The sequence below is a fragment of the Bos indicus genome, chromosome 3 (assembly GCF_029378745.1).
Source record: "Bos indicus isolate NIAB-ARS_2022 breed Sahiwal x Tharparkar chromosome 3, NIAB-ARS_B.indTharparkar_mat_pri_1.0, whole genome shotgun sequence".
Lineage (NCBI taxonomy): Eukaryota > Metazoa > Chordata > Mammalia > Artiodactyla > Bovidae > Bos > Bos indicus.
The window spans coordinates 118,537,758-118,558,485 of NC_091762.1; the positions used below are offsets into that span (position 1 = coordinate 118,537,758).

The window sequence follows — 20,728 nt, forward strand, 5'->3', positions numbered from 1 at the left end:
CTAATTCCCTGTTTCTGGCTGTGTTGTCAACTCGAGACCTTCACAAACCTGTGACCCCAGACGCGCCCCTGGAACCTTCTGAGCTGAACACATACTGTCAATTTTACTCCTCTTTGGTAAATGATCATAAACGCTAGAAAAACAAGCCCTGAACGATCGTTAATACTGTAACAACAAGAGACGAGAAAGCACAGAGGCCAAACGCCTGTGAGCAGTGGAAGGTCAAGTACGCTGTGCTCATACGCAGCCTCCTCTGCCAACATCTGCTCTGAGCCAGTCCTTGAGTTTTTTAGACTTCCTGGGCAAAGCTCAGCTGGTGGCCTCTGTGACTGACCAGGTTACCTGACAACGCATCCCGGACAGTCTCCAAGCAGCTGTGATGGCCTGTGTGGCCCCATCTCGCCCACCGTGGCCGGGGCTGAGGATGGAGCGTGTCCCACCCCGGTCCCCCCACCCTCACTGCTGAAGGAGCCACTACTGTTGTGTGTGCAAACACGCGACGGGAAGCTCCTCTGACTCTCTACGGTAACAGGAAGGTGTGTCTTGCGTTTTTGAGTTCTCGTCTGGCTCAATGGTGTCGAACACTGGCACCTCCAGGTACAGCCTCTCAGATGGAACCAGCCTGAACTGTCTGCCTTTCCCTCCCGAGTGTCTGCTTCCCTGGTAGCTCAGTTGGTAAAGAATCTGCCTGCAATGCAGGAGACCCCAGTTCAATTCCTGAGTCAGGAAGATACTCTGGAGAAGGGCTAGGCTACCCACTCCAGTGTTCGTGGGCTTCCCTCATGGCTCAGCTGGTAAAGAATCTGCCCGCAACGTGGGAGACCTGGGTTCGCTCCATGGGATGGGAAGATCCCCTGGAGAAAGGAAAGGCTACCCACTCCAGTATTCTGGCCTGGAGAATTCTACGGACTGTATAGTCCATGTGGTCGCAAAGAGTTGGACATGACTGAGCGACTTTCACTTCACTGCCTGCCCCAAGTGCACTGACCGCAGGACCTCTGATGACTTAACATTCTACCCCGACCTGGACTTGCAGGCACGCGGAGGGGGGAGCCTGGTCCATCTCCCAAAGCTGGACCCCAAAGAGGCTCAACAGGCATCTTCCAGGGCAAATCTTCTCTGCGCCCCCCTCCCCCCCGACACTGAGGCCCGGCCCAGGAGCGTGAGCCCATAGAGCTGCCAGTGGGGCCCAGAGGACTCTGAGACTTGCTTCCAGCTGAAGTCGGGGCAACAGTGAGGAGGCTGAGGGTGCCATGCGGATGGATGGCAGTGCCCACTCCCACAGGCCCAGCTCTCATGGAGAAGGAGACCCAATCCCAAGGGTAACATGCACGACCCCCTCCACCCAGGGGACCGTGAGCACTCGAATCCTCGCCACCGAGCAGCCGTCCTCCTGGGAACACCCTGGCAGCAAGTGGCTCTGTCCACTTGAGGCCCCCCGGGACCCCCTCATCTCCCCCGTGCACAGATGGTGAACCCAGGCCCTGGTTCCCTACCCACTGGATCCAGAGCCTGGTCTCCACCAGGTTAAGTCGTGTTCACACATGCCTCCCTGAACGGGGGCAGCTGGGAAGGCCACCTGGGCTGGCAGGTGTCATAGGTCACGTGTAAAGACAGGGCTGGCTCCCCCACCCCACCCCACTCCACCACAGCCATGCCCCTCCCTGGGCGCCCTCCCTGCTGTTAGCCTGCCCCTGGCTGCACAGAGCCTCCCCTCCGGCCCTCCTTTAAACAGGCCCGTCCCAGCACGGTCGGCAGGTAAGCCCTCCAGAGCGTGTGGGAAGCCAGGACATCTTTTGGGGGCAATAGAAATTATATGTGATCTCTCCAACTTTTCACCCATCTTCAGCTCAACAGTGTTTGGACTACTTTTTCACTCTACTTCAAGGTATCTGGTCTAAGAAAGTAAATATGAATGCATAATCACCATGGTATCATTTTCATCCACACGGTGGAATATCATTAAAGGCTCCAGAGTGTTGTGACTAATATCGAGTGAAAAAGGAATCGAGTGTACACAGGGTACGTGCCAGACCCGCACAGAAAGGACTGGAAGGAAATACACTCAGAGGCTAACGGCATTCCTCTGGACAGGGTCAGAGGGGCCCTTCTCTTGTCTGCTCGCCCTGCCAGGCACAGCTCCGATGAGCGACGAGGCACACGCGGTGTGACGTGGCCACGCCCCTGACCCGTCACATGAGCGTCCGAGGGCCGCCACTGGCCGCGCCCTCACCGCTGTCCCTCCTGGCCTCCCGTTACAGGCCAGAGGAGCCGCGTCTGGGACGCCGTGGCCCTCTCCTCCCAGGACCCCAGGGGAGGGGACCCCACCCTGCCCAGAGCGCCTTATTTTCCCGTCTTCTGGAAAGCCAGCTCTGCTCAGAGCATTTTCCCCGCCCCAGCCCCCCGGGGCTGTGCTGGACCGGAAACCCACCCCCATCTCCGTGCCGCCTGCGCCCATCCGCCGAACTTCCCCTGGCCCAGGGGCCCCGCCACCCGCCTTTCCTGCTTCCCGCACGGCGCCCTCTCCCGGTGATGCTGCCCAGCTCCCAGCAGGCGCCGCAGGCCGTGTGCTCCCAGCCCCAGTGTGGCGCCCTGGTCTCTGGAGTCAGAGAGGAAGCTGCTGGGAGGCGAGGACGCAGCTCATCATTGCAGCGCCCAGCCTGGTCCTGACCTCACAGGCGGAGCCGCTGCCCCCCGAAGAGACTAGGCCTCGGTGGAGGGGGGGGGGGGCACACGCGCCCTGCCTCTCGCGAGGCCCGAGTCTGCACGGAACCCGCGGTGAGGGGGGCCTGGTCTCTCTACCAGAACCACCCGGCCCCAGGCCCGTGGCCTCAGACCCGGCTCCAGGCAGGCTTCACCCTGGCCGCAGGGCAGGGCTGAGGGCGCTCAGCTCACCCCAGACCCCGTGCTCAGAACTAAGGGTGCGGGCGGTGGGGGTGGGGTTAGGGGGACCGGCCCCTCCCACGGCGCCCAGGAGCCCCTCTTTCCTGGGGGGCGGCCCCGAGAGCCGCGGGTCTCCATCAAACCCTGTCCTTGGTGCACACGAGCCCTCCCGCCTGTTTCCAGGCCACCTGGGCAACCCCTCTGTGCTGTGATTCCAGGAACGGGGGCTGCGCACCCTGTGCACGAGGGGTGCGCCCTCCGGAGGCGGGGTGCCCCTCGAGAGCGGGGCGTGCCCTTCTGACCGCACAGCCCCAGGAAGTGGGCTGTGTCCTCGGGACCACCAGGAAGGGCCTCGGCCTGGGGCCCGGTGGTTCTGGTAGAGAGTGTGGGTGTGCTTCCGCGCGCTGGCCACTAGGTGGGGGCCGAGAGCAGCGCGTGGACCCGGGCGAGGAGACTTCCAAGCTCCCGCCTCCTTCCCAGGAAGACTCTGCCGTTTAATGGGCAGGGGCAGGTAAGAGATCTGGGCTCACCACCCACAGGGCGGGAGCTGTTAAACAGCTCCAGAGAACCCTCCACTTAGAATCCCTGATCGTCTCCCGGGATGTCCAGGGGCCTGACTGCTCTCAGCTGCCCTGCGGGTCCAGGCTGGGGGCTGGACATGCTGCCCAGGAACAGGGCTCTGAGCGCCTCTGGGGGCCACTTGGGGCCCTCGGACTCAGTCCTGGGGGCTGGCACCGCCCTCGGGACTCGATGGCGGGGGAGATGGATGCAGAGAGATGCAGGTTTCCCTGCTAAAGGGAGAGCGTGCAGGCTGGCCTCTCTGAGACGGGCAGGTAGGCGGTGGGGTTTACACTCAAAGTACCTGTGACATCCAAGGGACGCTTTTTCAGAGCCGTGACCACTGGCCCATCTTTCCTGCGTAGCAGGGGGCTGCTCCGTCTCTCAGCCACTTTCTGCTTTAGCCTGGAGCGTAATTTCAGGTTGGGTTCAGAAGCTGCAGGAAAAGGAGACGTCATTACCGGCAGGCAGACACAACTGGGGTCCAGGTGACTGGGGGTGCTTTACCACGACTTCTACATTACACACGTCCTCACTCACCGGCAAATCAAAAATTCCCCCACGAGTGACGGCCCAGGCCGGCTGCCCACTCAGATCCCAGCCGCTGAGAGGTGCTAAGGCCAACCCACCTGATGAGAGGGTTAGCCACCTGCCTGCAGGTGAGGCCCGTTCCCCTCCGTGTCGCCTGACCCCCCAGCCCAGGTGCTCCGGTTGCTTTTGGTAACAGCCTTGCTTGTGCGAATGGAGCCCTTTGCAAACCTGCAGTGCTCTGGCCTCTGCACCCGGAGCCCAGACCACACCCTGGACCAATCCAGTCCCATGTCAGCGTGGCTGCCTTGGGAAGGGGGCATCCTCACTCAGCAGGGCCCTCCCTGTGGCCTCTGGACACCTGACTCTTAGCCCCACAGGCCGGCTGCTTGGGAGCCCGCAGCGGCGGTGAGCTCACCACCAGACTTCTGCCTTCGGAGGCTTTATGAGTTCATTCAAGCTTCCGTTACTTGTGGATCTGCTAACTGGCGAGTTTCTTTTACCTCTTGTTTTTGTTTGTAATCAGCAGCCCTGCTGGTTTTAATCTTTCTGGAACAGGAAGTTTGCAGCTCTCTAGAGCAACAAACAACAGGATCAGAATTCCCCTCAGAGTTGGAAGTAAGCTGGCTGGGGTTATAAGAATGAGGCTGCGCGTGCGTCTCACGGCCACTGCGACTCCATCCTCTGGGGAGCCTGGGGGCAGGGTCGGGGGTCCTGGCAGTGGGGTGACCCTGGGGGGCGCTGGGAGGTAAAGGCGGGTCCTGTGAGGAGGGAGGAGCAGCCCGCCTGAAGGGTGCTTCCCAGAGAAATGAGGTGTGAGGTGCGAGCAAGGTGGCAGCCTCGCCAGATGCGCAGCCTGCTCTGGAGACCCCGATCCCAAGGGAGACACTCTCTGCTCTGCAGAGTTTGTCTGGACGGCCAGGTTCCCCAGCAGGACGTTTGTGTCCAAAGAGGAAAAGGACCCGGTAACGGAACAGCCATCCCTGCCGGCGAGAGGACCCGTTTCTGTGTTTTTTAATATTTAATACTGTTTTCACATTTTTGAGAACTGGAGCTTCACGTTTCACTTATTTCTGTTTCTACGCTGAGCTTCTTACTTTATCATTATTTGAAAAGAAAAAAAAAGCCCAGCTCCACCCGCTAGATTAACAGGCACAACCCCTCTCCCCGTAAGATGTCAGCTGAGCCTGCACGAGGTTGCTACAGCCACGTGTCCGTCCTGGGGAGGAATCTGCCCGAGACCCAGGGAGGACAGCGCGGCCCTGGAGTGGGGGAGCGCGTGGCCCCCGCCCCAGTGTAGCGGGGCCCTGTCGGCGGCACCGAGGTTTGTCTGTGAGCAACACTGCCTGGTCCTGACGGGGGCGTCCCAGAAGGTCTCAGAGCTTCGGGGCCCAAGGGTCAGCCTTGTGAGCAGGGTCAGGCTCTGGTCATTTGCAGGCTAAGACAAGGGCCTGAGAGCCCCGAAGGAAGGTGACTCTGGACCTAGCCACACTATCCATCACTCGGGGGCCAGGATAAAGGCATCTGCCAGCAGGCAAGGACTCCAGAGAGTCACATTCCACACACAGTTTCTCAGAAACCTCGGAGGAGCTGGACAACCACGACGGAGGAGGAGATGAGACACGGGAGCAGGTGGAGTCCAGGGAAGAGGCCGGGCCTCCCCGGGAGGCCGTGAACGGCAGTCAGGGCCCAGAGCAGAGCCTCTGCACCGCCTGCCCTGGACGACAGCCTCCTCCGTCTGCCAAATCGTGGGGCTGAATTAAAAGCAGGGACAAGCAGACACCTGGAGCCGAGCTGATATTTTATAATAACTCCAAATGGAATACAACTTTAAAAAATTGTCCACTTGAAAGCTATATAATATTGTACATCAACTATCCTTCAATTTAAAAAACATAGGCAGACAGAAAACTCAGCAAATGAAACAAACCATCAACTTCAGGATAAAGGGCACTCACACACCAACAGGAATGCAGCCAAGGTCACGGGCGGTTTGTGTGTCCTTTCTGTGCACTGTACTCATGATTCAGGGCCGGGTGGGTGGGGCCAGCTGCTCCCGGAGGCAGCCTTGTGGGGCTCTGTGACTCATGGACATTTACTTACTCTGATAACAATAAAAAGAGAGCTCTAGAAAGACAAGGGCTTCCCTGGTGGCTCAGCTGGTAAAGGATCCGCCTGCAATGCGGGAGACCTGGGTTTGATCCCTGGGTTGGGAAGATCCCCTGGAGAAGGGTAAGGCTACCCACTCCAGTGTTCTGGCCTGGAGAATTCCATGGACTGTATAGTCTCTGGGGTTGCAAAGATTCGGACATGACTGAGCGACTTTTCTTCTTTTCTAGAAAGACAGAGGACAGGCTGGAATACAATTTTTGGTAGCATACGTGACAGACGCAGGATGGATATTAGCACGTAAAGCAACAAGAAAAAAAAACCGGCCGAGAGAAAAGCGTATGGGGGAGCTGCCACTGAACACCGACATTAGGGACCGTCCCTGCTGGTGTGGCGGCATGCTGGGCACAGGGGGCGCACGAGGAAGGCACAGCCTGGCCAGTATGCACGCTGCCAGGCACAGGGGCACGGGCCACGCTGGGCCCCGGGAGAGGCCCAGCGGCTCCGCGACGCAGCGCTCAGGTTTCTCCCGAGCAGGGCGATGGGCCGTAACAGACATGTACATCCCTGACGGGGACGGAACTGCTCTTTGAAAAGGCAGAGAGGTCACGGCTTCGGCACCCATCAGGCTGGCTGGGGTGACCCGGGGAGGCGTCGCGTGAGTGAAGGGGGACGAGGGCCTCTCACGAGTGGCGGGTACAGCACTGCAAGCTGGGCTTTGTCGGCTCTGCACACGCTTTCTAACTCAGGAGTGGATCCTGCAGAAAGAGTGACTGTAGGCCCCCACATCTGAGGGCAGAACTAAACGCTAGAGAGCAGTTACCACCGCTACAACATTTGTAAATTGAGATAATGTAGGAAAGGTGTTGACCTTATGCGTTGAAATGGAGTGGTACCCCAGATATAACAGTAACTGAAAAGTGAAGCTACAGCGAAAGTGCAAAGCAGGTGTTTTCTTGACAAAGAGACAGTCCACGGGCATCACTCGTGCACAGACACACATAACCCCCACACGCCGGCATAGACCACGTCTGCGCTGTAGGCACCAAACCAGACACAGGAGCTGCTTCCAGAGGTCACACACAGGATGTATACATCTGACCTATGTTTTAACTTGTCGGAATTCAGACTCAAGTTGAAGAAAGTAGGGAAAACCGCTAGACCATTCAGGTATGACCTAATTCAAATCCCTTATGATTATACAGTGGAAGTGACAAATAGATTCAAGGGATTAGATCTGATAGACAGAGTGCCTGAAGAACTCTGGACGGAGGTTTGTGAGATTGTACAGGAGGCAGTGATCAAGATCATCCCAAGAAAAAGACATGCAAAAAGGCAAAGTGGTTGTCAGAGGAGGCCTTACAAATAGCGGAGAAAAGAAGATGCAAAAGGCAAAGGAAAAAAGGAAAGATATACCCATTAAATGCAGAGTTCCAAAGAATAGCAAGGAGAAATAAGAAAGCCTTCCTCACTGATCAATGCAAAGAAATAGAGGAAAACAATATAATGACAAAGACTAGAGATCTCTTCAAGAAAATCAGAGATACCAAGGGAACACTTCACAAAGATGGGCTCAATAAAGGACAGAAATGGTAGGGACCTAACAGAAGCAGAAGATATTAAGAAGAGGTGGCAAGAACACAGAGAAGAAATACACAAAAAAGATCTTCACGACCAAGATAATCACAATGGTGTGATCACTCACCTAGAGCCAGACATCCTGGAATGTGAAGTCAAGTGGGCCTTAGGAAGCATCACAACAAACAAAGCTAGTGGAGGTGATGGCATTCCAGTTGAGCTATTTCAAATCCTGAAAGATGATGCTGTGAAAGAGCTGCACTCAATATGCCAGCAAATTTGAAAAACTCAGCAGTGGCCACAGGACTGGAAAAGGTCAGTTTTCATTCCAATCCCAAAGAAAGGCAATGCCAAAGAATGTTCAAACTACCACACAATTGCACTCATCTCACACGCTAGTAAAGTAATGCTCAAAATTCTCCAAGCCAGGCTTCAGCAATATGTGAACGGTGAACTTCCAGATGTTCAAGCTGGATTTAGAAAAGGTAGAGGAACCAAAGATCAAATTGCCAATATCTGCTGGATCATCAAAAAAGCAAGAGAGTTCCAGAAAAACATCTACTTCTGCTTTATTTACTATGCCAAAGACTTTGAATGTGTGGATCACAACAAACTGGAAAATTCTTCAAGAGATGGGAATACCAGACCACCTGACCTGCCTCCTGAGAAATCTGCATGCAGGTCAGGAAGCAACAGTTAGAACTGGACATGGAACAACAGACTGGTTCCAAATTGGGAAAAGGAGTACGTCAAGGCTGTATATTGTCACCCTGCTTATTTAACTTCTATGCAGAGTACATCATGAGAAACGCTGGACTAGAAGAAACACAAGCTGGAATCAAGATTTCCGGGAGAAATATCAATAACCTCAGATATGCAGATGACACCACCCTTATGGCAGAAAGTGAAAAAGAACTATAGAGCTTCTTGATGAAAGTGAAAGAGGAGAGTGAAAAAGTTGGCTTAAAATTCAACATTCAGAAAACTCAGATCATGGCATCAGGTCCCATCACTTCATGGGAAATAGATGTGGAAACAGTGTAAACAGTGAGAGATGTTATTTTCTTGGGCTCCAAAATCACTGCAGATGGTGACTGCAGCCATGAAATTAAAAGATGCTTGGTCCTTGGGAGAAAAGTTATGACCAACCTAGATAGCATATTAAAAAGCAGAGACATTACTTTGCCACCAAAGGTCCATCTAGTCAAGGCTATGGTTTTTCCAGTGGTCATGTATGAATGTAAGAATTGAACTATAAAGAAAGCTGAGTGCCAAAGAATTGATGCTTTTGAACTGTGGTGTTGGAGAAGACTCTTGAGAGTCCCTTGGACTGCAAGGAGATCCAACCAGTCCATCCGAAAGGAAATCAACCCTGAACAGTCATTGGAAGGACTGATGCTGACGCTGAAGCTCCAGTACTTTGGCCACCTGATGCGAAGAACCGAATGTGGAAAAAGACCCTGATGCTGGGAAAGATTGATGGCAGGAGGAGAAGGGGACGACAGAGCATGAGATAGTTGGATGGCATCACTGACTCGATGGACATGAGTTTGAGTAAGCTCCGGGATTTGGTGATGGACAGGGAGGCCTGGTGTGCTGCAGTCCATAGGGTTGCAAAGAGTCGGACACGACTGAGCGACTGAACCGAACTAATGCCTTCCTTTTGTGATTTTTTAATTAAAAAAAAAAAAAAAAAAAAGGCACTCTCCATGGTGTTTACGACTGGCGTTTGCACCAATCGTTTCGATAGCGTATTTCAGGCGGCCGCCAAGCTCAGGTGCGAACAGGGCACATCTGGTCAAGATAAGACCAGGTCTCACTGGGCACTTCTCATGTGAAGAGGAGTCCAGGTTTGATGGACATCAACGTGTGAAGTGAGGTCCTTTTCCACATAGACACTGCCTAGTATTAATATTAACCACACGCGTCATCTCTGGAATTTTCTTTGGTAAAGCACACCAAAGCCTTTATGAAAACCCTCTGAACATATTCACACCCACTTTGCAACAAGCACAAAGTTGAGGGAAGACAGTAGTACACAAAAGCCCCCTGAGGGCTGGAAGCTGGGCCGGCACGGCTGGAACTGCGGGTCAACCCCTTTCACCCCGCCCAGAAAGCTAAGTGCCTTATCCCATGCCAGGGCCGCAGGGCCTCTACTCCGACCGCCCCCCCAGCCCTGCCCAGAGCCACATGAAGCACACCCAGGCATAGCGGTGTGCAGTGCGGGCCATGCCCACAGCTGCCCAGGCTAGCAGGCTGCCCCCGGTCCACAAACCACATCAGAACCAGATGGACCGCGAGGTGACCCGCCCTTCCCAGACTGCAGAGAGGCGTGCCATGTGCGTCCCTGGTAACCTCGAGCCACGCTACTCACAGCTAAGATGAGTAGGAACGGGACGACTGCAGGGCGAGCTGTGCACACTCACTGACGTGTCACGGGGCCTCAGTGATCGGATACCCCGGCTCTCCGCCGGACACCGCCCACCATCTCAGCCCAGGCAGGCCCTCCCTGGTGGCGGGGGCTGCAGAGGGGGACCCTGAGGCCCAGAGGCAGCCATCAGGCCAGGGCTTCTGAGCAAACCTGATGGGGGGCCTCGGTCCTCTCTGTTCTTTTGGGGTAAAAAGCCAGCCCTGCCCTCCACGGGCCAGGCCCCCTGCCCAGGGGCCCCACAGGTTCACCCTGGGCCTGGACTCTGCAGCTCCCCTCCTCCTTCAGGACTGGAGCATGTGGTCATTGGTGGCCTGTCGCCTGCCTGCCGCAAAGCTCAGGGCTGGGCACCTGGGGAACACCCGACCAGTGTGCTCCGTAACCACTGTGGAGACGCGCGGGGAGCCAGCCGTTGCCCAGGCTCGGGGCCCTGCCTGGGATTGAGCACACGTCCTCCTGACTAAGTGCCAGGAACCCCGGGGTCTGCAGCTTTCTGTCCTGTGACCTAGCAAGGCCTGAGCATGAGCGTCCGCCCAGGGGACAACAGCCCTGAGTCCGTAACAGACACACAGCTCCCGCAGACACAGACTCTGACCCCAGGGCCCAGAGAGGAGCCCCTGGGGGCAGCTGTCACTGACACAGTGTCCTGAGGCTCACTCGCCCCAAGCTGCCTGTAAAGACGGAGGGAAGGTGGGTCACCATGGGATCAGCTGAGCAGGTGTGTCAGCTGCTCAGTCGTTCCGGACTCTTCATGGCCCCATGGACTGCAGCCCGCCAGGCTCCACCATCCATGGGATTCTCCAGGCAAGAATACTAGAGTGGGTTGCCAAGCCGTCCTCCAGGGGGTCTTCCCGGCCCAAGGATCGAACCCAAGTCTCCTGCAGTGCAGGCGGATTATTTACTGTCTGAGCCACCATGGAGCTGAATGCATAGAAAGATGTAAATTATTTAGAATTGGCAGCGACATGTGTTTGAAAATAGGTGCTTCGAGAATGACGCAGGATACCGTGCTGCACTTTGTTCCCCTAAGGGCTTTAAACTCTGCCCTGGAACCTTGGCCTTATTACTATTACTAATGTGCCAGGGTTGCCGTTTTAGAAGACAGTGCAAGCGCATCTCTACTGAGCTCCTCCGCAGTCCACGCAGCGTGGGGCGGTGCCTCTTTTCTGTCCTGGGGACGCGGGGCTGGGGGCGGCGCTGCTGATTATCACGCAGCTCAGGGCCACACGGAAGGTGGCTCTTCTCGGTGGCCAGGAGCTCTGTCCTTCATGTCCTCCCCCACCCATGGCTCCAGGGGCTGTGGGCACCACTCACCACACCCAGGGTGGGCACAAGTGCTGTGCGCTCAGCATACCCACTTTGGAGATGAGAAACTGAGGTCAGGAGAGCCTAGGGAATCTGTCGTGGAGCCCAGGGCTGCAAAGCAGGCGGGAGACACCCGCTGAGCTGCAGAACCACCAGCCACTCGCTCAGAGCCAGCCCCCCAGCTCCCTGGGTTCCACTCCCACCAGGCCCAGGCCTCCTGGGGCAGGCGCCTGGGGTCTCTCCTCGCACAGGGCCCCGTTTGACTGATGGCGGTGTGGCTGATCGCAGCGCCAGCTCCAGGACGGGGCGTGGAGGGCAGGCCTGGGGGTGGCTGGCCCGGATCCCGACAGACACCTCTTTCTGCGGAGCCTGCAGGCTCTCTAGGTGAGAGGCACGGCCCTTCTCGGCACACGACGGGGGACAACCACACACTCAAACTGGAGGGCAGAGGGCAGATGCCACACTCGCACATTCACCAATAAACTGTTGCCAGCCCACGCGGAACCCCAGCCACGCGTGCAGACGTCTCTCTGACCGGGCAAGGCTCTGTGGACCCCGCTGCCCACCAGGGTCCAGCTCTGGGACGGGGCCCCTCCTTCCTGCACCCAGGATGCGGGTCAAGTCCCCTGGTGCTGAGTGGAAGCGCCCCCTTCGCGTCCGGCTCCTGTTTGGGGCTGGTGACCCCACATCCTCTCTGGGGCACACTGCTTACAGGGGGCCCCCCGTCCTTAGGATGGGGTGGCAGGGGCCCCCAGCCCTGCTCCCTGTACCCCACCACTCGGGCGGAGAAGATGTTCCAAAGCTTCTCTGTCCGGAACTGACCAAAATCCTTTGAATGAAGACAAATTCATGTTTGTGGAAAAGCAGCTGCCGCACACCCCCACTCCATGAAGCACGGCATTCCCCTCGAGGGCCGGACTCCACCTGCCGCCTCCAAGAGCAGAGCCCTGCCCTCCACAACCAGGAGGGTGGCCAGGCTTCCCGGGGCACAGCTTCGGGGAGAGGCTCGCTTCGCTGGCCCCTGCCCTCCTGAGCGCCCAGTGCAAGACCCAGGGATGCTTCGATTCTTCTTAAAAGCCACTGCCCGCTTACAGAGTCACTGCTGGACAGAGTCCAGGGGTCCTGTGCACCTCGCTTGTGTCTAAACATCCTTCTTCTGGCTTGTGACAGAGAGGCCGATGTCACCCTGAGGACCCCCTGGTGGGCCACCAACCCCCCACCCCCGCAGCGGCTCCGCACCCACCTGTCTTTCTGAGGGGGAAGTCGTCTTTGGCGTCATACATGCCCAGGACTGGGTGGTTGTAGGAGGCTGACGCCCCGCTCTGGGGCGGGGAGCTCTGGTCCAGCGAGCTGTGCTGCGTCTTCCTGGAGAGAAAGGGGGGGACAGAGGCTGAGTGACCCTCGGGGACCCGGAGCCACGGTCGTGCAGGGAGAGCACCCCTGGGCGCCCATGCGGGTGGTTCTCCCTTTGACGCGTGGGCCCGGCTCGACAGCCGGCCTGCTGGGCAGCCTGGCTTCCTCCCAGGGCAGGACTGAAACGATGATACAAGGCCGCCTGTGAGCCTGTGAACCCGGCCGCCTGCAGTCTCCCCTGGGCCTGTGGGGCTGAGGACAGGCGGCCTGTGGGGCTGCACGCTTGGTCCAATCCCTGGGCTCTGCCCAGCCCCCTCGCTCTTGGGGTCTCCTGGCCTGGCAGGCCTCAGGCTGAGGGGGGTGTTACCCCCGGCCACCGAGGGGCCCGTCCTCAGGACGCAGAGGGAGATGGGGGGCTCCAGGTGCAAGGAACACAGCTGTGGTTGGAGGCGGCGGAGACCTGGCCGGGGCCCGTAGGGACAGTGCTGGCGGCCTCTGGGTCCTGGAGGGCAGGGGCCACGTGGGGACTGTCCCCCTCTCGGGGACGGTCTCCCCGGCCATCTCCCCTCCCCGGGGGAGGCGGGGGTCGGCGGCACCCTGGGCCCCGGGAGCTGATCCCGGGAAATTTGCTTCCTTTGTGAGTTGGCGGACACAGCCCCAAACGGAATGACGGGCAGGGCGCTGCCACAGGCGGCGCAAGGTGGGCTCAGGCCTCAGGAGGGGGTGCTGGTCGCGCTGGCGACGACCGTCTGCAAACGTGCTGCGTCTCGCTGGCAACACTGAAGGTGTAATGAATTCCAAGAGTCTGTACACGGTGTAATCTCTTAATGACTTGAAACAAATTAGCCAACTTACTTATTTGGAATTTGTTAGACTATTTATTTGCATACACAGCACTCCACGTCCCCACGCACCTGGTGTTGTTTGAATTGAGAACGTGAGCACTTAAACGCTTACAGGTGGATGTTTAAATATTTGAGAGCGCAAACGGGTGCAAAGAACACGGTGGTCACGGAGCTGGATCCGAGGATGCCTGCAGGCAGGCCACAGCGGGTGCTCAGATCCCTGGGACAGGCCTGCTGCCCGCTTGCAGCCCCACCGCCCCCAGGACGCATGTTGGGGGCCAGGGCTGCAGGCTCAGGGCTGGACTGGCCACGCTCATGCCGGCTGTGCCCTCACCGCATCAGACTGCCAGGCCTCACTCGGGGGTCCGGCCTGGCACGACCCCACGGAAGGTCTGAGGGCATCTCTCTACCCGACTTCTCCAGGCCAGAGCCTGCAGGGAGTGCGGCCTCGGTGGCCCCAAACCGCGCCGTCACTGCCGGGGTCTAAGCTGGGAGAGAGTTCACTTTCTCCTTCGTGAGAAACATGGAAAGGCCGGTGTGTGTGTTACGTAATCTTAAAACATGGATAATCACGATTAATGATAATCACTGCTGTCATTAGACTCTGATGGTGGACTTTGCAGTTAAGCCAGAAGTACATTCAGTGTAACATCTAGCAGATTTTCTCCTGTCTTGATCTCGAGACGCCATCAGTATTCAAACCCTCCCTCCCGTCTGGCCCTGACCTGGAGGAGCACAGGCAGGGTCTGGCCCCCGAGCCACTGTTCCACGCCGTCTGAGAGGGCACTTGGGCCCGGGGCAGCGGCCAGGCTGACCCAGCGGAGCCGGACCCCACTGGTGCCCGCGAGGATGGAGCCAGACTTCATAGCAGCCAGGCTTCCCCAGGCCTCCAAACACCATGCAAAACGGAGAAAAACCAGCTCATCGCTAGAGGCCGAGGTCTCCCAGGGAGCAGTGGCCACCGGCCCTCCTGTGGGACCCGGCCCTCGTCACAGAGCCCAGGGCTCACACGCACCACAGCGGGCGACGGCCGGGGGTGTGAGTGAGGGCAAGGCCTGTCCTCGTCTGCAGGGGCACGTGCACGCTCACCCCACGCTCACATGCAATCAGTGCACAGGCACACACTCACACACACACAGACACACACACACACACTACACACACAGACATACACACCACACACACACACTATACACACAGATACACCTCACACACATACCACACGCACACACAGACACACCACACAGACAAAGACACACACACACACAGACATACACTCCACACACACACTATACACAGATACACCTCACACACATACCACACACACACACAAACTACACACACAGACACACAGACACACAAGAGACACATACAGACACAGATACCACACACACAGACATACACACCACACACACTATACACACAGATACACCTCATACACATACTACACACACACACAGACACACACACCACACAGACACACACAGACCACACACACACACCCCTTATACCCGGAGGCGGAACGTGAGGAGCTGCTCTTCTAACTCAGCTCCAACCAGAATCACCGTCCAGGTGTTCGACCTGACCTTCCAGCGGGAGGAAGAGCCTGGGGTAGCTCTGCTGTGATCCTGGCTGACGGAAGGGGCACCGAGTCTTAAAGACCATCAGTCCTCAGTGAAGAAGATGGAAGACAAACACGCCTGCCTTTTCTTTCTAAACACTGCTCTGACCATGATACGGAATGAAGCCGAACACAAACTCTGCCATTTACCAAGTGATTTAGTAGATTTAGCCATTTAACTAAATTCTACCAACAACTGGCCTTTCCCATGACCTCAGATTGATGCAGGTGAATGCCATTTGTAACTGCTCACACCAGCACCGTCCAACAGGAGTAATACAGGCTGTGTGTGCGATTTAAAATTCTCTCTTGGCCACGTGAGCAGGAACAAAAAGAAAGCAGTGAAATTACGTTCAGTGTTCTTAACCCAATACACCCCAATCCTATCATTGCAACTAAAAAGTGTCAAGGACATAGTTCTCGTTTTTTTCACATCCGGCACGTCTGATGTTTACAGCTTGTCTCCATCTGAACAGTCCATTTCGATGCCCCGGAGCCCATGTGGCTGGCGGCTACTGCGATGGGCAGCACATCTCCTCTGGTAAGCCTAATGCTGGGGGTTCTGACCCAGGTACACCATAGAACCACGCCACTAAGGACAGAAAACAGTCACCTCCACGGGAAGGCCCTCTGCCCCCGCCCCGGTCACGGCCACCTGGCTTCCTGTTCCTACAGACTGGTTGTGACGACTCTAGGACCACATGCAAACGGCATCTCAAGGCACAGACTCTGCATCTTCTCCGAAGCCTAACGTTTCTAGGTGTGGGCAGGCTGCCCTGGGCCTTGCTGAGCAGATGAGAAAGCAGGTGCCCGTGTTGCCATCACCTGCTGGCAGACACTCAGCTACTTCCATGCTTTGGAGACAATGAGCAGAACTGCTGTGACCATCAGAACACAAGTCACTGCCCGGATGGAAGACCTCACCTGTTCTTAGGGAAACACCTAGGAGAATGGGTCATGGGTCACGGAGTGGGCGTATGGGCAAGAATACTGGAGTGGGTTGCCATTTCCTCCTCCACGGGAATCTTCCTGACCCAGGGATCGAACCTTTGTCTCTTGCATCTCCTGGCAGGTGGATTCTTTACAGTTGAGCCATCCGGAAAGCCGGCAATCGGTTTGTTCAATTTCAGCCATCCCTGTGTGTGAGGGGACATCTTGCTGTGCACTGCATTTCTGGGGTGACTAATGATCTTCGTGAAATTACTGACCATTTGCTTCTTATTTTGTGAGGTAATCAGTTCAGTCACTCAGTCGTGTCCAACTCTTTGCGACCCCATGGATTGAAGCACGCCAGGCTTCCCTGTCCATCACCAACTCCTGGAGCTTGCTCCAACTCATTGTGAGGTATTGGCTCATGTCTTTTGCCTATATTTTTTCAGTAGGTGCTTGTCTTTTTGTTATTGAGTTGTGAAGTGAAGTGTTCCTCGCTCAGTTGTGTCTGATTCTTTGTGCTCCCAAGGACTGTAGCCTGCCATGCTCCTCTGTCCATGGAATTTTCCAGGCAAGAATACTAGAATGGGTTGCCATTCCCTTCAGGGCATCTTCCCAACCCAGGGATCAAACCTGGGTCTCCTGCTTTGCAGGCAGATTCTTTACCATCTGAGCCACCAGGGAAGCTCTTTGAGTTGTAGGGCTTCTTTATATATTTTGGATCAAGGGCTCAGTTGCTCACATTCATTGTGAATATTTTGTTTCTGTCTGTGCCTTGCCTTTTTATTTTCTTAAGGGTGCCTTTCAAAGGATGAAAGTATTAAGTTTTGATTAAGTTTACATTTTTGGTTTATAGTTGATGATTTTGGTGTTCAAAGATCTCCTTGCTTACCTCTTCACCAACGTCATGAAAACTTTCTCCTACATTTTATTCTGGAAGTTTTAACAATGCAGCTTTTATGTTCAGGTCCATGACACCTGAGCTGACCATCAGGGGTGGAGTGAAGCTGGAGCCCAGGTGAGGTCTTTCTCTATAAAGACGGGTTTTCCCATCTTGCCATCATGCAGCAAATGAACATGATCCACGATTTGGTTTGCTTTGTGTGACTCATCAAGAAGCCTACCAAGTCCAAGGCAAACAGGCCCATTCCCTCTGACTCCACTGAGGCGAGTCCTTCTCCCACTGCAGCGGGCATGGCCCCGTCCCCTGGGAAAGAGGGATCTCCCCACCAAGCACTGGACCAGGGCAAGCAAGCCTCCTCCGAGTCTGGGTCACCCTGCTCACCGTGCCCCCAGGCCCAGCCTGCGTGTCCCTGCCTCTCCCTTCCAGTTCCCAGGTGCTCCTTGCTGACCCCCCTCCCCAGCAGCCCCCAGCACAGCCCGTGGACTCTGTCCTCCTCTTTACATGCACGTACATCATCATGGCATCTATTCCTGGAGACTGGACGCCCCACCTCTCCACTCACGGGGCTCCTGACACCCCAGTCTTCCCTTTGCATCCCTCTGGCCACCATCCATGGACTCCGGCATGGTCAGCCACGCCCCTCCTCCCACCACAACCTCCTCTGGGCCCACGGCGTTCTTACGCTGCTCCTGAAGGCCCCTGCTGCTCTCAGAGCAGGGCCTCTGCTGAAAAGCTTCCTGGCCTGCAGATCACATCACCTCCCCCAAGGGAGGATCCAGAAGCACTGCCCACCTTTACCCGACAGGCTACTTCTGGGGGTCCTGGACCCCCCCAAGCCCACTCAGCTTGTCTTCCTGCCCTGCCCAACCTACTACAGTGCAAGGCATTTTCCTGGTAATCCCCCTACAAAGGAGGATGACAGAGCCTTCCCAGCACAAACCCAGGGGGCGGTCACTAGTGGGGAGACGACAGATCAGTGCCGCATCATGGGGCCCCCAGGAGCACGGCCCCAGGACTGTCCACGGGCCCCAGTGCCCAGTGCTCAGGGCACGTGGCCGCCATGCGCGGCTCTTCAGGGTGGCCGCTGCCATCGTGGCTGTGGGTGGGTGGTGGCGCTGCTGAGCCCACAGCCGGAGGGTGTGGGTGTAGCTGGAGTGGCCGTGCGGTGCGGGGGCTGCTGACACTCAGAGTGGAGATGGCTTCAGAACCAAAACGCCCTTTAGGCCGAATCTACTGAAACAAACACGTTCATTTCAATGCGATCTGGTGGCATGTTAGCAAGACTGTTGTCCATCTCAGGCATCCAGGAAGAGCTAAGCTTTCCTCCCGTGAATGAATGATAATCCCATTTTTATTTATGAAAACTGCCCGATGAGGCTTCTTCCAGGACAGAATCACCCTTGACAGGAGAAGCAAATGATATCAAAGGAAAAAACCGTGGGGCACCCCGGACTATGGTCTGAAGCCACAGAACTTGTCACTGCACTTCCAGCTCGGCCTGGGTTGGTGGCCAGCCCCTCAGAGCCACACGCAGGCCCAGAGGAAAGACCCAACACAGAGCAATCCCACCACCAAATTCAAGTCCTCTGTGCCAGGCTCGTCAGCCTCTGAGCATGAACAGGCACTTTGTGGTCTCTGTCAGTTACACAGGCTCTGGGAGGGATTCTTAGTATAAAAACAGTAAAAAGACCACAGGTGCTTTTGACTTGACCAGTAATCAGTAACACACTGGGCAGGATTCAGTAGGTGCATATGGACGATGTAGACCAGAGTTCCGGTTTAACAGGTGCCTTTTGTGGCCAAAAATCGCATGAGAAGCCAAGAATATGGTCAGACACCCGCCCCACAAGTTTCCCTTTAATGTTTGTTTAAAGAGCGGCCCTCTCTGCATCTGGACAAGAGCCATGTGTCCTGACCACTGGACCACTCGGGTCTGAGCGCGTCTGCTGCTGGCTCAGGGAGCATCTAATCCCACGCCATCCCAGGTGGAGAACCGAGCGCCCCTCCGGTCTCCCACGGACCCCGTGTGCCCTCACTTACCCGTACCAGTATCGAGGGTCGCTGGACATGCAGTGGTTCAGGTTCCGGTGAGCCAGGGCCTTCTTTTTATTGAGGACAAACTCCTGCAGCTTCATCTTCACTTCCGTGCTGGCCACGGCGCCTGGTGCGGGAGAGAGCGGGGCCGGGTGACTGGAGGCTCTAGCCCAGGGCCCCCTGCATCACATGCAGGAAAAGGCAGGACAGTGATGGGCAGGGGTGGTTCCCACTCAGGATGCTGCTGATACCAGAGAGCATCTCGTGGGAAAGAGGGGGATCAAGGGGTTGAAGGGAGAGAGCTTCTTCCCAGGAACATTTTATACAACTGCATTTTCATTTAAAGTGCAGACGGAATCAGCACGAAGACCCAGGGCTACCTAACACAAATCCTCTACAGAAGGAAGTTCGAATGGTCTTTCATAAGAGGAGGGCCTGAGCTAGCAGTGCAGCTGTGTGGCCTTTCTTTCGCTGCAGCAAAGAGAGGCCGAGCCTCAGAAGAGGTTTTGTGCCAACTGAAGAGCCATGTCTGAGATAGGGACGAGAGTGACAGCGATGTGGCCCACCTCGCGGGGAGTGGGCAAGGCAAGGGCAGCGGGCAGGGCAGCCGGGGGCCTGGCCAGGCCTGCCAGAGGGACAGTCCTGCTCTTTCCAGCCTACAGCTACCTCCTGAGGTAAGCGTGTCTCACCAAGCGGGACAAGGCTGAAATCTTGTGTTGTGTGCTTTTCTGGTGGTGGTGGCGGTTGTTCACAGCCCCGTTAAAGATAACCGGCAAACTGGGGAAAAGACACTAATAAAGGCCAAAGCCACCACCCTGTCTCAGGGGCCACTGGCATCTGATCTGACCTCCTCAGAGCTGCAGTGAGACACCAGGGCACGTGGGATCCATCCATCAGAAACACGGTGTCGTCCCTGTGGTCCACAGAATGCAAACAGCATTTGCAATGGTGGGAAAACGCTTCACGAGGTGAGCAAAGCCCAGTTCAGAAAACCCGTTCCCGATTGGGAGACGGTTTCAGACATTTCCTTTTGTTTTTGTTAGAAACGACATTGGCCAACATTTATGAGTAAATATCACCTGCCCACCGCCTTCCCCCAGCGGCTCAGACGGTAAAGGCTGCCTGCAGTGCTGGGGCAGACGCAGGTTCCACCCCTGGGTCAGGAAGACCCCCGGAGAAGGAAACGGCAGCCCACTCCAGTATTCTCTATGGAGAATCCCACGGACAGAGCCTGTCAGGCTACAGTTCATGGGCCACAAAGAGTCGGACATGCCTGAGCAACTAACGCTTGTCATCCCCCACATGTAGGATTATTTCCACAGAAGAGATGAACAGAGCAGCTATGAACAACAAAACAACATTAGAACTCTTGAAGAATCTACGTTGTTTTCCAAAATGTCTCTATACAATGACCACCACATGCCACAGACCAGGAGCCAACGTTTCCCTATCAGTACTCGAGAGTACCAGCTAACCCGTGTTTCTATCTGTAATAGTACTCAAGAGTACCACCTGACTCGTAGTCTTTATTAGCACTCAGGAGTACTACCTCACCTTGTGCCTCCATCAGGAGTTGGGAGTACCACCTGACCTTGAGTATCCATGAGTACTTGGAGTACCACGTGACCCTTGTCTCGGTCAGTACTTGGGAG

General features: G+C 56.3%; 1 protein-coding gene across 11 annotated transcripts in view; it reads right to left on the bottom strand.

Moving 5' to 3' along the window:
- Nucleotides 1-20,728, bottom strand: part of HDAC4 (histone deacetylase 4) — a 298,724-nt gene that overhangs the window by 70,457 nt on the left and 207,539 nt on the right. For 9 of the 11 annotated variants that reach the window (XM_070787004.1, XM_070787001.1, XM_070787010.1 and 6 more), the window contains 3 exons: nucleotides 19,083-19,203; nucleotides 12,633-12,754; nucleotides 3,746-3,877 (listed from right to left, as the gene is read on the bottom strand). In XM_070787004.1, coding sequence (XP_070643105.1) covers nucleotides 3,746-3,877; nucleotides 12,633-12,754; nucleotides 19,083-19,203 — 375 coding nt within the window. The remainder of the gene's footprint in view (nucleotides 1-3,745; nucleotides 3,878-12,632; nucleotides 12,755-19,082; nucleotides 19,204-20,728) is intronic. The other 2 variants (XM_070787003.1, XM_070787012.1) reach the window with 1 other exon arrangement.